This window comes from Ursus maritimus, unplaced genomic scaffold (assembly GCF_017311325.1).
Source record: "Ursus maritimus isolate PB19 unplaced genomic scaffold, ASM1731132v1 scaffold_35, whole genome shotgun sequence".
Classification (NCBI taxonomy): Eukaryota; Metazoa; Chordata; class Mammalia; order Carnivora; family Ursidae; genus Ursus; species Ursus maritimus.
In genome coordinates, this window is record NW_024426119.1 from 27,242,667 (window position 1) to 27,258,179 (window position 15,513).

Below are 15,513 nucleotides of genomic sequence, written 5' to 3' on the forward strand. Positions count from 1 at the left end.
CTAAAGGAGCAAAGAAGTTCTAGCAGGTAGGTCCAGAAAGTGAACTGTTTGTATATCCCAGGACTGGGGTGAGGCAGAATTAGAATTAGAACTCAGCTTCCCTGACTTCCCACCAAGCATCTTTCTAGGACTCTTCCCCAAGAACAGCAGTTCTCTGCATGTTGGGGCTATCAACACCATGCAGACAGAGAAGCAGGAGGGAGGACGATGAAGACAATGCCAGAAACAGGGTAACCTGACAGCCCAGGCAGCATCTTCTGCCAGGGTGTCTGGTGTGGGAGGGGGGAGGGGCTGTCTTAGCTCAGGCTACTATGACAAAATACCACACACTGGTGGGGCTTAACAACAGACATTTACTTCCCACAGTTCTGGACACTGGAAGTCCAGGATCAAGGCACTGGCAGATTAGGTCTCTGGTGAGAGCTCTCTTTCTGGCTTGCAGATGGCCACCTTCTTGTTGTATCCTCACTTGGCAGGAAGAGAAAGGGAGAGAGAGAATGAGAACAAACGAACAGAGCAAGCTCTCTGGTCTTTACTTGTGAGGGCGCCAATCCCGTCATAAGGGCCCTATCCTCATGCTCATGGAAACCTAATTACCTCCTAATACTATTAGTCACCATTGGAGATTAGGGCTTCAACATATAATTTTTATGGGGGACACAAACCTTCAATCTGTGACAGGCAGACAATATAGTGAGAACATTTACCTCACTTCCATACAAAAGAAAAAAATAAATAAAAAGCACTCATATGCTGGGGATAGAGAGAGCTGGCTCCAATTCAGCAAACTCCTGCCAGTGACCTCCTGTATTTTCAGTTAAACTGGTGCTGCTTTTTAAACTCTTTTTATTTAAGTGTACCTGTCTTTTCTCTCAACTAGATCCTTAAAAACAGACACTGCCTTATATTTCTTTGTCTTGGCCAAAAACTTTGAACAGGACTGGGAAGTGAAGGAGAGGGTAAACTTACTTTGACCCAAGTGACTGGTTGATTCAAATAAAGTCTAAAAGATGGAAATTTGGATTGAAACCAGATTTGGATTCTAGTTTTGAAGACTTGGCTTCCTGTCTACCTGTTGTGGGACCTCAGTTTAAGTCACGTATCCTCCCTGTGCCTCACCTTCCCTTCCATAAACTCGATAAGTAAATCCCTATGTTCCCTGTAAACTGATTTTAGTAAAATCATGTACTGAGCACCTACTGTGTTCTCAGCATTGTGCTCAATACTGTGTGGGATGCAAAGAAGCTTCAGCCCATCCTGCCTTCAGGAAGGTTTAAAGATAATTGGAGAGAGAACCGTTCATCGCTGAAAGATTAAATAATGCAGGAGCCGTCACTAGGCCTTGAAGGTTGAGTGCCTAGTGAGCCAAGCACTGAGTAGCAACTGTGGGCCCAGCAGAGAGGCTTCTTGTGGTCTACAGGTCCTCCCATAGGGCCACACTAGCCAGGCGTGGAAGTGGACCATATTCTTCCTTTGAAAGGAAGCTACAGTTTCACTACCAAGTCAAGTTCCTTGTGAGAGGCCTTGGCCCTCTTCTTCTCAGCACCCAGCACGATGCTTGGCATGAGGTCCACCTTGAGGGATAATGTAAATGTATAATAGTGTGAAGTTCTCTAACTTCCACAGATGGAACTAACCATGAGGTTGCATATGTATGGTTCCCATGGCTAAGATTCAAAATTAACCTAGACTGGTGACATCCCACCAGAAGGAAGGAGGCAGTTGCAAGCCCCAGCCCAGGAACCACCAGCCATTCCTGGAGGCAGGTCAGCTCCCCCATCTGTGGCTGGCGCCCATGTGGAGCCTACAGTGGCTTCCTCTGCCTTCTCAGTCGCTATACCCATTGAGTGATCCTCTCTGAATGGTGTAGCACTGCCAGCCCACAGGATGGAATCCCATTTGTATCAGGCAGCCTTACACGCACACACGCACACACACACACACACATACACATACACACTCCCCACAGCCCCTCTTTATACATGTGACCCACATAGACCCCCCCCCCCAATCTGGAAAATGGAACTCAGTTGGCCCTATTCTATTTGTAAAATGGAAATTTTGAGTCCAGGACTCCTGATGTGACCTGGGCAAGTCCCTTCCCTGCTCTGGGCTTCCATGTAGCCTCTGTGTAGTAAAGGAATTGGGGTAAAGGATCTCTGAAGTCCTGCTATCTCTAGCATTATGAAACTTTGACTGTGGAAGATGCTGCCCTCGTTGTGCAGACTCCTCAGAGCAGGGAGGCCCTCCATCACCTGCAGCAGGATGATCCCTCTGTTTGGTCAAAACTCCTTTACCCCCTCCGCCTCCATCACAGGATTGCTGCCTCTCGCCTCACCCTTTTATTAATAACAGCAATGTGCCACTTTCTCACCCCAGGGTAATATGGTTAAGTATGACTTGGGGTCGCTGTCCCAGTCTTACTGCCCTCTTATGATGTATTGGCCAAAAAGGGTATCCGATGTCACCTCTCCTAAAAACTAGACATCTAAGACTCAAAGAAAATAAATCCTAGACAACTTCCCACCCATGCGAAGAAGTAGTTACATACTAGAGGATTTTAGCAACAAAATGGAAACATCTGAGTAGAGAGCAATGAATGCAAAGCAGTGGGAGACTACTGCACAAGGTAGAAGAAGGAACATGAACTGGTCCCAAATAGACTATGCTGAATAACGTAATCAAGGTTGCAGAATGATACATACAGCAGAACACCATTTATACAAAGTAAAAAACCAATACCTATAGTATTCTTTATGTTAAGAATATTTAATGATAAAAAACATGTACACATCCCTGGGAAGAGAGATATGAGGGAAAGGAGAAAGGAAAAAGTAATGGGGATTTTAACTTTGAGATGTTTTATTTCTAAAACAGGTAGCATTTTAACAACTGTCAATTCTGCACAAATTACTTAGATTCTTTTTATAGTATTTGAGTATTTACAAATGGATTAAAATTAAAGTTAGTAGACGAAGAAGGCTCTCAGACCAGCATGTCAGGTACCAGAGCAACCATTGGTGAGATACCTTGCCTGGAGGGAGCCTTGTCATCACAATCTAGGTGGCTGTCCCCTCCAGAGCCTGCCGCCTTTCACCTTATGGACGCTCTCTGAAGCAGTTCCAGAGTCTGTTCAAGTCTTAAGAAACAGGGTTGCAGGACTCTGGAGTCTGAGCATGGGAGGGTGGGGTGGAGGGGGAGGTGCACTCAGGTGAAACAACACAGTTTCTCCAGTTTCACCTTCCTTTCCTTGCTCCCATCTCCCCAGACCCTGAAGGGAAGCAGGGACTCATTAGTTAAGTCAGTGATGTAAGACCAAGCTATTCGTTCCTCCCCCGAGTCTCCAGTGAACACTGGGCTGTGGCATCTCGGTGGGAGGGTACCAGGCTGAGTGCAGAGATGACGCACAGCAGGGCAGTGAGCTCCTGCTGGACCTTCCTGCAGGAGCCCTCCCTGGGCAGTGACTGGGAGGGGAGGAGAGACAGGAGGAGTGGAAGGAGGGAGAGGAGGTGGGAGCGGGAGGGAAAATAACCTTCAGAGGCTGAGCACTCCGATCCTGTGAGCAACCTCTCCAGCCTGGGTGAGGGGGGAGGAGACAGCGGGTATTGATCCTCTTCCTAGGCCAGAAGTCTGGATTCCTGTGGGCAAAGCCATAGCTGCTTTTCCTCAGGGTTTGGGGTGGGAAAGTGTTCTTTCTCAACTTCCTGAGTCCAGACAGACCCCTTTTCAATTCCATGTCTTCATCTCCACATAAAGGGGTTCAGAGAGGTATGTCACTCTGGCATGAGCCCTGGTTTCCTTTGGGAAGGAGAGTGCCAAATGGCGTGGGGAGGAGCAGCTGTGCTGAGAGTAGAAGCAGCTCAAAAGGGAGGGCTTCTCAAGTTTCCAGGGTCTTTCTGGTCCTGTTGTAGCAGCCATACTGAGGGCAGACAGGGGGTGGGGTCAAGTAGGGGACAGAGAGGACTGGCCTGGTATGGGGGAGGGGGTAGTCTCCTGAATTCCCTGGGGCCAAATTTTGAGAAGTATAGGCTAGGGGGTTCTTTTCTACTAGATGTTTTTGGCTGTTCTGTTCTTTTCTTCCCTTCCCTTAAACCTGGAATTTAATTCTTGCTTGACTCTTCCTGGAAAGTCAGTAGGAGGTCATGCAGGAGAAGGTCACTATGACATGCTCAGTGAGAGGTTCTGTGGCTCCTTTATTTTTCCTCTCTTGTCCTTTTCCCTCTTTCTTTCCCCTTCTTGAATCTCCAGGATCTTTGTGATTGCTTATTTTTACCCCAAGTATGTGCAGTACTCCAGGCCAGTAGGGATTTGTTTACAAGTGTGCCCCTCTGCCTTGTCCTTCCTGAATATATAGATAGCAAGTTTGGCAGGAGTGGGTGGATGGGAAGACCTAGGGTTTGGGAACTAGGATGGATCATAGCCACATTTTCTGTGATGCTCTTTCCAAGTTGATAGCAGAACAAGTCTAGACACTTAAAGGTAATTAGTTTAGCTTCAAGTGCTTCTGGGGATAATCTCAAGCTTCAAAGCTCCTCTCTGTGTCAAGACCTAGGAAGTGGAGAATAGGGATCTGGGGCTGTGGGACAGGAATGCACTCAGAGGACCAGAGGCACCCACTCCTCTTCTGTGCTCCCTGGCATCATTTGTCTTCCTCCTCTCAATCCTCTAGGGCCTAGCACCAGTATTCATGCATCACGGGTCATCCACATTGCTGCTCAGGTGAACCAGGAAGCTTACCTGTTCCTAAAACCTTGTTGTCATCTTCCCAAAAGGGAAATAAGGCTATGGTTAGAGGCCATGGACCCTGACTTCTCCTCCAGGATTTCTCTTCCCCATCCCTGGAAACTTACTTTGCTATCCAGGACAGGAACCCTAACATCTCTGAGCCTTACCTGCAGTCCCCAGCATTGTGCTGTAGCATGGAGATCCTGGAATTTGGGTCTAGGATCAAGTCCTAGCTTAGCCACTGGCCAGTTAATGACAAGGGCCACATCATGTAACCTCATGCCTCACTTCCTCATTTTGTTCTAGGAGCTACAGATTTGAAGTCTTTGCTTTCATAGAACTTATATATTCTGGTGAAGATGCACACAATAAACAAGTTAAAAATAAGATTGTTGCAGGTTAAGCAATTGTTACGAAGGAAATAAACAGGCTAGTATAATAGAGAGTAATGGGGGACATGGATTTTTTTTTCGCGGGTAACCATAGGTCACTTTACAAAGGTAATATTTGAATTTAGAACTGAAGGATGAGAAAGATCTGTGTGAAGAGCTAAGGAAAGAGAATTATCAGCAGAGGCAGCAGCAGGTGTGAAAGCTCCTCAGTGGGAAAAGGCTTGGTGTGTTCACCAATAGGGGAAAGATGAGTCTGGCTATCCTTGTGGATGTGAGCAAGGAATGAATGGGGTGAGATAAGATTGGAGCAGTAGGTAGAAACCAAGGCCTGCTCAGTACCTTATTCTAGGAACAATTAGAAGCTTTGAAGGGTTACCATCAAGGAACATGACACTGATACTTCAGGTACTTAGGAAGAACAGACTGGGCAAAGACAAATTTGGAGGCAGTCTCAAGGACCACATGAGAGGAGATGGTGCTGGAGCAGGAGAGCCATGAACAAATTCATGTAGCATGTCTGCCGGCTACTATAGTGGTACTCCAGCTATGCTGTATGCTTCTTGAGGGCAACACCCTCATCTTGGCCTTCTGTTGACCACACACACCTGTAGAACACTTACCATGGGCCCCGCACTGTCCTTGACTTGTTAGTTTGCTTCATCCTCATATTAGTCCTGTGAAATAGTTATTTTTTCCACATTATAAGCAAAGAAACCTCAGAGAGGTTAATTTTGAAATCCATATCTGTCTGATGCCATAGCCAACTTTCTTATCTCTACAACATTGTATATATAAATGTTCATAAATGTGTACTGGATGGGCAAAAAATAAGTTACCCATTGCCCAAGTGGTGTAATGTGCAGAGGAGAGGCTTTTGGCCAAAAATAGCTTCCCTACATATGGACAACAGTAGAATTTTTGCTTCTTAGGATCTGAAGGCCCAGCTAAGCAAGAGATGGATGATGTGGGGGTGAAAAACACATTTCGTCATGGTCAACTGGTAAATTAGGAGAGGAGCTCTGTACTCCTAAGTAACATCATTGGGGATTGGGATGTAGGAACGTTGCATCCCAATGGAATGGAGAGCACTCATTCTGGAAAATGAGGTGAGGCATTGAAGATAACATGGGGATGATGACTGCTGCAGAGAACAATGATAGATACCAAGGAAAATACCTGCCAGTTATGGGGTGCCTATTATGTACTGGGCATTTAGTAAACATATCAGGCCTATTAGCTTATTTTGCTGTCTCATAAACTTCTCTTAGCAATCCTATGAAGTAGGCATAACTGTGTTTCCTTGATTCTAAGAGACCATCAATTTAATAAAAGCTTTTCAAAGAAAACATAGATTGCACTTACACCATGATGTTTTGTTGTGTTGGGCCTCTACTAATGGAATATAGAATGCATTTATTCATAACATAACTACTTACAGTTCAGGCTAACAATGCAAGTTTGAATTCAAACCTTCACATGCAGAGTCTGAAGAATCCTCTCGTCCACTGCACATGTGCAGTGCTCTATAGCTCACCTGGGACTTCTTTCACACCTTTACGATTAATGGTATAATTTAGAGCAGAATAAAGAATACAAGGTTTCTTCTGCATTTTCTATTTTATTAAACTTATAGTTCCCCCATCATCTATTTTTTAACTAAGAAATACTCCTTCACAATGCATGACAACCACATAGATTTTCCCAGCTTTGAAAGTCATGTGACCTATGCTTAGAGATTTGCCCAAATTTGCAAATGTGCTGGTATTGACATCCCAATGTATTCCTCTGTGTGGTGACTGGCAAGGTTGTTGTTATTTTCAGCACTGGTTATAAAATGCATTCCTATTACTTTTTTTAAGTTTTTTAAAATTTTAATTCCAGTATAGTTAATGTACAGTAGTGATTCAACACTTCCATACCTCAGCAGGTGCCCATCACTGACAAGTGGATTCCTTAATCCCCATCATCTATTTCACCCACCCCTGCACCCCCTCCCCTCTGGTAACCATCACTTTGTTCTCTATAGTTAAGAGTCTGTTTCATGGTTTGCCTTTTTCTCTGTCTTTTTTTCTTTGCTCATCTGTTTTGTTTCTTAAATTCCACATATGAGTGAAATCATATGGTATTTGTCTTCCTCTGACTGACTTATTTCACTTAGCATAATACTCTATAGCTCCATCCCTGTCATTGAAAATGGCAAGATTTCATTCTATTTTATGGCTAATAGTCCATCATTTATACACACACACACACACACACACACACACACACACACACACACATATATATATTTTTTTTTTTTCACATCTTCTTTATCCATCAGTCCCCCTCAGACTGCTTCCATAGTTTGGCTATTATAAATAATGCTGCAGGGGCGCCTGGGTGGCTCAGTCATTAAGCATCTGCCTTCGGCTCAGGGTGTGATCCCGGGGTTATGGGATCGAGCCCCACATCAGGCTCCTCCGCTGGGAGCCTGCTTCTTCCTCTCCCACTCCCCCTGCTTGTGTTCCCTCTCTCGCTGGCTGTCTCTCTCTCTGTCAAATGAATAAATAAAATCTTAAAAAAAATAATGCTGCTATAAACATAGGGTACATGTATCCCTTTGAATTAGTGTTATTGTATTTTTAGTGTAATTACCCAGTAGTAGGATTCCTGGATTAGGCATTCATATTACTTTTAAAAACATTTTAAACTTCTCAACATTTGCAGGCACAATTATTTCCCTCTTCTTTCTCTCCTGAACCCTTTCTAATCAGACCTTTGTTTCCATCCTTCCACCCAACTGCTCATCAAGGTCAGTGACAACCTACCTCTACGTGGCCAGACCTACTGACCAGCTCTCAGTTAGCAGCAGCGGCACTTGACGCCATCCTTATGAGACTGTTTCTTTCTTAGGTCTCCTCTATCAGTCAGAGCCTCCTCAGCTTCTGTTCCTCATTCCTCCTCACCTTCTGACTTCCACAAACCTGTCCTCAGACTTCTCTCATCTTCCTGCCTTCACTTCTGTAGTTATGTCCCCTAGTTGGCTTCTATAATAAACAGCTTTTACATGGAAATCTGCAGCTCTGCACCCACCCTACTGCCTACTCTACAGCACTCCTTGGATGTCTAATAGGCTCTGCAAACTTAATGTCTTAAACCAAACTCCTTTTTTCACCCCTACTTCATCCTAAAATGATTCTTTTTGTGGTCCTTTGTATCTTGATAAATGGCAACTTATGTCCTTTAGTTGCTCAGATAAAAATATTGAGGTCATCCTTGGCTTCTCTCTTTCTCTCATTCCCTGCATCCAGTCCTGTAGCAAATCCTATCAGCTGGACTTTAAAATTACATCTAAAATGTAATCCACTGCTACCACCCTGGCCCAGCCACGCTAGTCACTCACCTAATGTAACTGGCCCACCACTTCCATTCAGGCCCATCAGCAGCCCCTTTTCCTCCCTGCAGCCAGTGTGACCCTCCACAGCCTAAGACAGATCAAGTAATCAGCTCCTTAAAGCCATGTAGGGGCTCCCCATCTCAATCAGAGTTAAATTCCAGCCCTATGGCCAACCAGGCTCTATGTTTCCTGGTACCTGCTAGTTTTGACTTTTGCCTGTCCTATGTCTCCCACCCACATATCTAACTATTCTCCAGCCAGACTGGTCTCAACTGGTCTCACATAGGCCAGGCACAGTCCACCACAGGGACTTGGGGCTTTTGTTCTTGAGGCTTCTGAGCTTCTTTTCTCTTCCCCCAGATTTCCACCTGGCTTGCTCACTCATTTTCCTGAGGTTTCTTCAAATGATATAGCAGAGAGACCTCCCTTGTACCGCCTGTTTAGAATAACCACCTCCCATAACCCTATGCTACTCACTCTGCTTTATTTTCCTCCATAGCACATGCACCACTAAGGATAGTAGACATTGATTTATTAATGGCTTGTCCACACTACACTAAACAAAAGCCCCACAAGCGCAGGGACTGTAGCCGTGTTAGTCACTACAGTATCCGAGGACTGAGAGGCGGGCCATCCTAAAGGACGGTCTCAGTGAATGTTTGTTGAATTAACAGACAAAGGAAGAATGAACAGAATCCAGTAATAGTCAGGGCTGAGCTATCGTTAGGAGAAGAATGTATTTCTCTACTGTTCAGATCTAGCAGTCAGAACAAACTCTTCTCCAAGTCACCATCGAGGACTGTGCAGTGACTGTCCCCATCTCAGGCTGACTTTTGCCTTCTGTCCCCTTCCAGGTATACAGCTCTCCCAGGCTCTGTGAGGCTTCTGCTATGACTACAGTTTCCTCGTGGTACCAGGACTGCCCTTTGCTGCCACAGCCACACCAGATCCCCATTCTGCCCTGTCTGTCCTTGGTCCCAAGTCAGCATGGGTAGCGTCAGTAGCCTCATCTCTGGCCACAGCTTCCACGGCAAGCACTGCCGGGCTTCACGATACAAGCTGGGCAAGTCCTCCCATCTCAAGAAGCTCAATCGGTATTCAGATGGGCTGCTGAGATTTGGTTTCTCCCAGGACTCAGGCCATGGCAAGTCCAGCTCCAAAATGGGAAAGAGTGAAGACTTCTTCTACATCAAGGTCAGCCAGAAAACCCGGGGCTCCCACCACCCAGATTACACTGCACTGTCTAGTGGGGACATAGGCGGCCAGGCCGGGGTGGACTTTGGCCCGTCCACCCCACCCAAGCTTATGCCCTTCTCCAATCAGCTAGAAATGGTAAGCAAGGGTCTCTGGTAAGGGTGGGTGGGTTGGAAAACCAATAGAGAGCAAAATGGGGGCGAAAAGCATGGAGGCAGGGAGGGGAATGGAGGCGGTGATACTAACATTTAAGCCTCCAAGAGGCCAGAGCAGTGGTGGTGAGGACAGAAGTGCTCAGTTACACCACAGAGATCAAAGGCTGGACAAAGGAATTGAAGCATTGGTCAGTCCCCTAATCTGGAAGCTTTAGGTGAGCCCTAAGCAAAGAGCAAAGGGGAAATGAAAGCCTTTCTGAGCTCTACTGGAATGTAACTGGTTGTCAAAACAGGACCAATAGCAGCATTTTCAAGTGCATGGCAAGAGTAGGGAGCTCTGTTATCTCTGGAAGAGCTGATGGAGAGTCCACTTGGAGAGAGCTTCTCTCTGGCAAACTCCTGGAGGTGGGCCTTTCCTTCACTCACTCCTCCTGTGGTGCAGCAACTCCTCACTCAAGCCGGGTCGTGGAAATGTCTTTGGCTGCATAAAAGCCAAGTTTGTTATCATCAGCTTAGCGAGGATGAGGTTAAAAGAGCCCTACATACTCAGAAATCCAGCCCTTATGCCTCCTCAAACTTTCATGGGTCCCTGTGGACCTGAAAAAATTTTCCTAGTTAATCCTCTGCCCCCACCTGGGGGGATGAACCCATGGCTTTGATATACTAGGAAATGACCCCCTTAGTTTGCATAGAGCTTTAAGTTTTTCAAATTAAAGGGCTTGTAGACTGCAGTGTGCTCTCCGCATGAAAATGACAGCTTTCAGAAAAGGATTGTTTCAAGTGATCCTCGCAACACTTTGATACCGGTCACAGCCAGTTTTCTGAGTCCTGGCCTACTGGAAGGGGAAGTGAAGGTGAAGAAGGGTTGACCTCTACAAGGACACCATGCTCGTCCAGTCTGAGGCCCTTATCCTACACCACACAGAGACCCGGAGCCAGAGCCCTGGCCCAGGGAGCTCAGCCGGTGACCCTAAACTGCGGTTCATCATTGCAGGAGGGCTGGGACAGGCTCATGACAGGTCGGTAGTTTATAAACAAAGTGCCTCAGTGATCCTTAAGCATATCCCCTAGACACCAAGGAATTTCTCCTCCTTGAGAGGGACTCACCATATTCAGCTGCTTCATAGCTGAAGGCAAGGCTGTCTATGGCTATGACCAGGAAGGGTACTGTGTGCTGGCACACATACTCCGGCAAGGGAGGGAAAGGTGAGAGGGGAGTTGAAGGGTGACATGGGATCAATACGGTTGTTTTCCTCACCAGGGCTCAGAGAAGGGTGCAGTGAGGCCCACAGCGTTCAAGCCTGTGCTGCCACGGTCAGGAGCCATCCTCCACTCATCCCCTGAAAGCTCCAGCCACCAGCTGCACCCTGCCCCTCCAGACAGGCCCAAGGAACAGGAGCCAAAGCCCAGCCTGTGCTCTGGGGCACTGTCTGACTCCGGCCGGAACTCCATGTCCAGCCTGCCCACACACAGCACCAGCAGCAGCTACCAGCTGGACCCGCTGGTTACGCCAGTGGGGCCCACCAGCCGTTTTGGGGGCTCAGCCCACAACATCACCCAGGGCATCATCCTCCAGGACAGCAACATGATGAGCCTGAAGGCTCTGTCTTTCTCTGATGGGGGTAGCAAGCTGGCCCACCCAAGCAAGGCAGACAAGGGTTCCTCATGTGTCCGTTCCCCCATCTCCACAGACGAGTGCACCATCCAGGAGCTTGAGCAGAAGCTTCTGGAGAGAGAAGGTGAGCTCCAGAAGCTGCAGCGCAGCCTTGAGGAGAAGGAGCTGGCCTCCAGCCAGGCCTATGAAGAGCGGCAGTGGCACTGCAAGGAGGAGCTGGAGGGCCTGGAGCCGAAGTGCAACAGCAAGTTGAAGCAGGCCTCCCAGAAGAGCCAGCGCACGCAGCAGGTGCTGCACCTCCAGGTGCTCCAGCTCCAGCAGGAGAAGCGGCAGCTCCGGCAGGAACTCGAGAGCCTCATGAAAGAGCAGGACCTGCTGGAGACCAAGCTCAGGTCCTATGAGAAGGAGAAGACCAGCTTCGCCCCTGCACTGGAAGAGACCCAGTGGGAGGTGAGGCTTTACCATGAGGGCTTGGGGTGGTCAGGTGTTCGATGCCAGTCCCTGTTTCTCCATGTCTGATCCCATGGTGTGTGAACACAAGTTGCCTAAGCAAAGTGAGCCAAAGTGCCAGTCTTGGGAGCCAAAGAAGGGGCTCCATGGTAAACCATACTGGGGATATAATTAGTGTGAGTTTCCTACCCTCTTTTACCCCAGGGCCTCATGGCCTCCAGAATTGAGTTTACTAACTGAGTCATTGACTGAGAAGCTGGAACCAGAAGAACAGAGGCCTCGCTGGGCAATCTGAGGGCCGACCCACTTCATCTTGCAGGAGGCTCAAAAGAAGCACAAGCCATGCCCGAGTTTGAGTTCACACTGGTTCAAGAGACCACAAGAGAGCGTACACTGAGTTACTTTTGAGAGAAGGGACCCCACCTACTAGTAAGAGTGACCGCACTTGTGGCAGGTATCACTGACAGCATGGCTCATTCTCTCAGAAGTGTAAGTGGGGCTTTGATTTGGTGGGCTGCACTGGAAACATAGAGGAGCAAGAGAAGTGCACACAACACCGAGAAGTGAGGCATCTGAACCTGGCTTTGCTGGAGAGCCAGCTTCACCTACACATCCTGCTCTCCAGATGGTAGCTTTCCTCCCCTGAAGGGCCTCTCCAGGTGGTATGGGGGGCAGGTAGGGGTGTGGGCATGGTACCTCTGTCATTGCCGCCAAAGACTCCCACCCTGGAAAGGAAGTAGGAGGCACTGTGTCTGCTTAGACCAGCACCACCCCCGGGTGCAGGTGAAACGTCCTTGGTAGCAGAGCTACCTGTATGCACTGGAGCTTTCTGTACCTACTCTAGAAATTAGAATGACAAGCGTTATCAGGAGTAGAGGAAAGGGATCCTTTCTATGGCAGAGATGAATGGGGGGACTGGACAGGTGAGAAGGGAAAGTCACTTGTGTTTGCCAGGTCTCCCAAAAAGGAAAGGATGCTGGCTCTGGGAGTAGTGCTTTTCCTCTTTCCCATGATGTTGGCACAGCAGACTCCACCCTAACCATTGTTTTTCAGCCAGGGCTCAGAGACACTTTGGGGCATCTCACAGATATAAGCTAGTCCTGGCACTAGGCATCCTTCCTTATTTGCCCCACCCCCAGCTAAGCTGGGCGTTGCTGTGACCTCAATCCCAGATTGTCCAGTCAGGCTATAGGGCAAAACAATAAATAAAATAAATATTTATAATAACACATAAATATACTATAAACATATTTAGAATAATAATAATTTATCAAATGTTTATTAAGTACTAAGCCCTAGGTTCTCCCATTTAATCTTTATAATAACTCTGTTATCTTATTAATCCTTAATTTAGTTAAGGAAACTGAGGCACAGAGAGGTTATAGTAGCAAATAGCTAGTTAAATGACTTGCCCAAGGTCACCACATAATAGGTATCAGAGCCAGGATTTGATCTTAACACTATGGCTCCAGAGTTCACATTTTTAATCACTGCTCCATAGTGCCACAACACTAACGTCGTATATCGCCAGGATCAGCCAATCATGAAATATATGATCCAGCCAGGATTCAAAGGCAAGCCCATGCCTCAACCGTGACTCTGTGTTGCTCCCTCCACGAAACACATACAGGCTTGGTTTTAGGAAGGCATTCTCAGTCCCACACAAGCATTGTGGGTGGAGCTCTGCATTGCTTCATAAGTGGTTCATGAGAACAAGGGGTTGGGGGTTACTACTGTGACTGAAGTGAGGAGAAATTAAGGTGGCTTCTGGTCTTGATCCGAGAACCCATTCTACAGAGGCCCAGGCCCTGACCTTCATTCTGTCCAGCTTTCCCACAGGCCAGCAGGGGAAAAATCACTCTTGTGACACGGCCGGCCAAACTGGTCTTGATCTTCTTTTGAGCCACCTATGACCCCAAATGGCCAAGACCCTGGAGACCCGTGGATCTGAATCAGTGCCTTTGGTTTTATCTGCTTCTCTTAGCCAACTTTTGAAAAGAAATAAGAATAGAAAGGGTAGAGGGGTGGGAAAGGGGAGAAAACACAGGAAATCTCCGTTCGGCAGATCTGAATTTGATGCTCTGATCCAGGAATGTTGCTAGTCATTGGAGTGCAGCAGTTTATCCCAGTAGGGAGGGAGGGAACCTGCGTATGCACAAGGGTGAGGTCATAGGATGTGGGCACAAGCATGAATGATAGAAGTTTGGCCAACATGGAAATCAGTACCATTGATGTTAAGCGTGGATGATGGAGCTACCAGATGGAGTGACCAGTAGTGGTCACTGATTTACACGTAGCCGTGGGTTTGGGTACAGATTGAGATTTAGACTCTGATTTGGGATTGAGGCAGGCATGTGGACAGACCAAGTGAGGCTCCAGAATGAAGGGAAGTTCCGAGAGGGTCTCAACCTTCATGGGTCACCCAGACCATCATGCTCTTGAGACACTGTGTCAAGACTAGCCTAATTTTTTGAAGGTTAAGATGTTACTTGCCGCAAATAAGGACCTCTTTCATCTTAGCACTTCCTCTTCTCCCCCATCCAACCCTTGGCAGGTGTGCCAGAAGTCAGGTGAAATCTCTCTGCTGAAGCAGCAGCTGAAGGAGTCGCAGACAGAGATCAATGCCAAGGCTAGTGAGATCCTCAGTTTGAAGGCACAGCTGAAGGACACACGGGGCAAACTGGAGGGCATGGAGCTGAAGACTCAGGATTTGGAGAGCGCTCTGCGCACCAAAGGCCTAGAGCTGGAGGTCTGTGAGAATGAGCTACAGCGCAAGAAAAATGAGTCTGAGCTTCTCCGAGAGAAGGTGAACCTGCTGGAGCAGGAGCTGCTGGAGCTGCGGGCCCAGGCTGTCTTGCAGCGGGATGCTGTGTCCCTGGGGCCAGGACTGGGGCCTGGGCCAGGGACTACCTTCTCTGAGGACGTCCCTGCCCTGCAGCGGGAGTTGGAGCGGCTGCGTGCAGAGCTGAAGGAGGAGCGGCAGGGCCATGACCAGATGTCGTCAGGCTTCCAGCATGAGCGGCTGGTGTGGAAGGAGGAGAAAGAGAAGGTGATCCAGTACCAGAAGCAGTTACAGCAGAGCTACTTAGCCATGTACCAGCGGAACCAGCGCCTGGAGAAGGCTCTGCAGCAACTGGCCCATGGGGACGGTGCAGGAGAGCCCTTTGAAATTGACCTTGAAGGAGCCGACATCCCCTATGAGGACATCATAGCCACTGAGATCTGAGGGGCCTCCTGGGAGAGGGAGACCCAGGGATCTGGCACTGGGAAACAGGGGTACAGAGCCTGTCAAGGAGGGCTCCTCTCCTCACTCTCCTGCTCAGTAACTCAGGCCTCTGTGAGAGGCCTCCCCAAGGCACAGACCTGGGATTCTCCAGGGGAGGGGAGAGGAGAAGAAGGACTGCTACATAACCTTTCCAATCCTTGCCCACATTCCAGCATTTACCATCCCTGCAGCCCACCAGACCTCTAGATTTCCTAAGAGATGGGTTCAGGGATCTCCATCATTTGGTTAAGTGGTCTCTAAACCTTGCCTTTTGTTAAAAAATACTTAGACCCTCTCCCAGGGATGGTGGTAACTGCTGTATTGGCTGATGGCCACCC

General features: G+C 47.9%; 1 protein-coding gene across 1 annotated transcript; it reads left to right on the forward strand.

Annotated features, from left to right (window-relative positions):
• The first annotated feature begins 9,468 nt into the window (after window positions 1-9,468).
• On the forward strand, window positions 9,469-15,158 carry LZTS1 (leucine zipper tumor suppressor 1). The gene is made up of 3 exons (XM_008705921.2): window positions 9,469-9,828; window positions 11,107-11,910; window positions 14,465-15,158. Exons 1-3 carry the CDS (start codon window positions 9,484-9,486, stop codon window positions 15,134-15,136), a joined length of 1,821 nt encoding a protein of 606 aa, XP_008704143.2. The 5' UTR covers window positions 9,469-9,483; the 3' UTR covers window positions 15,137-15,158.
• Window positions 15,159-15,513: the final 355 nt, after the last annotated feature.

Excerpts from the sequence above, each read along its gene's own strand:
- LZTS1 (XM_008705921.2), top strand. The coding sequence starts at position 9,484 with ATGGGTAGCGTCAGTAGCCTCATCTCTGGCCACAGCTTCCACGGCAAG. Across the intron at positions 9,829-11,106 it reads TCTCCAATCAGCTAGAAATG|GGCTCAGAGAAGGGTGCAGT; the intron begins GTAAGCAAGGGT and ends TTTCCTCACCAG. Across the intron at positions 11,911-14,464 it reads TGGAAGAGACCCAGTGGGAG|GTGTGCCAGAAGTCAGGTGA; the intron begins GTGAGGCTTTAC and ends AACCCTTGGCAG.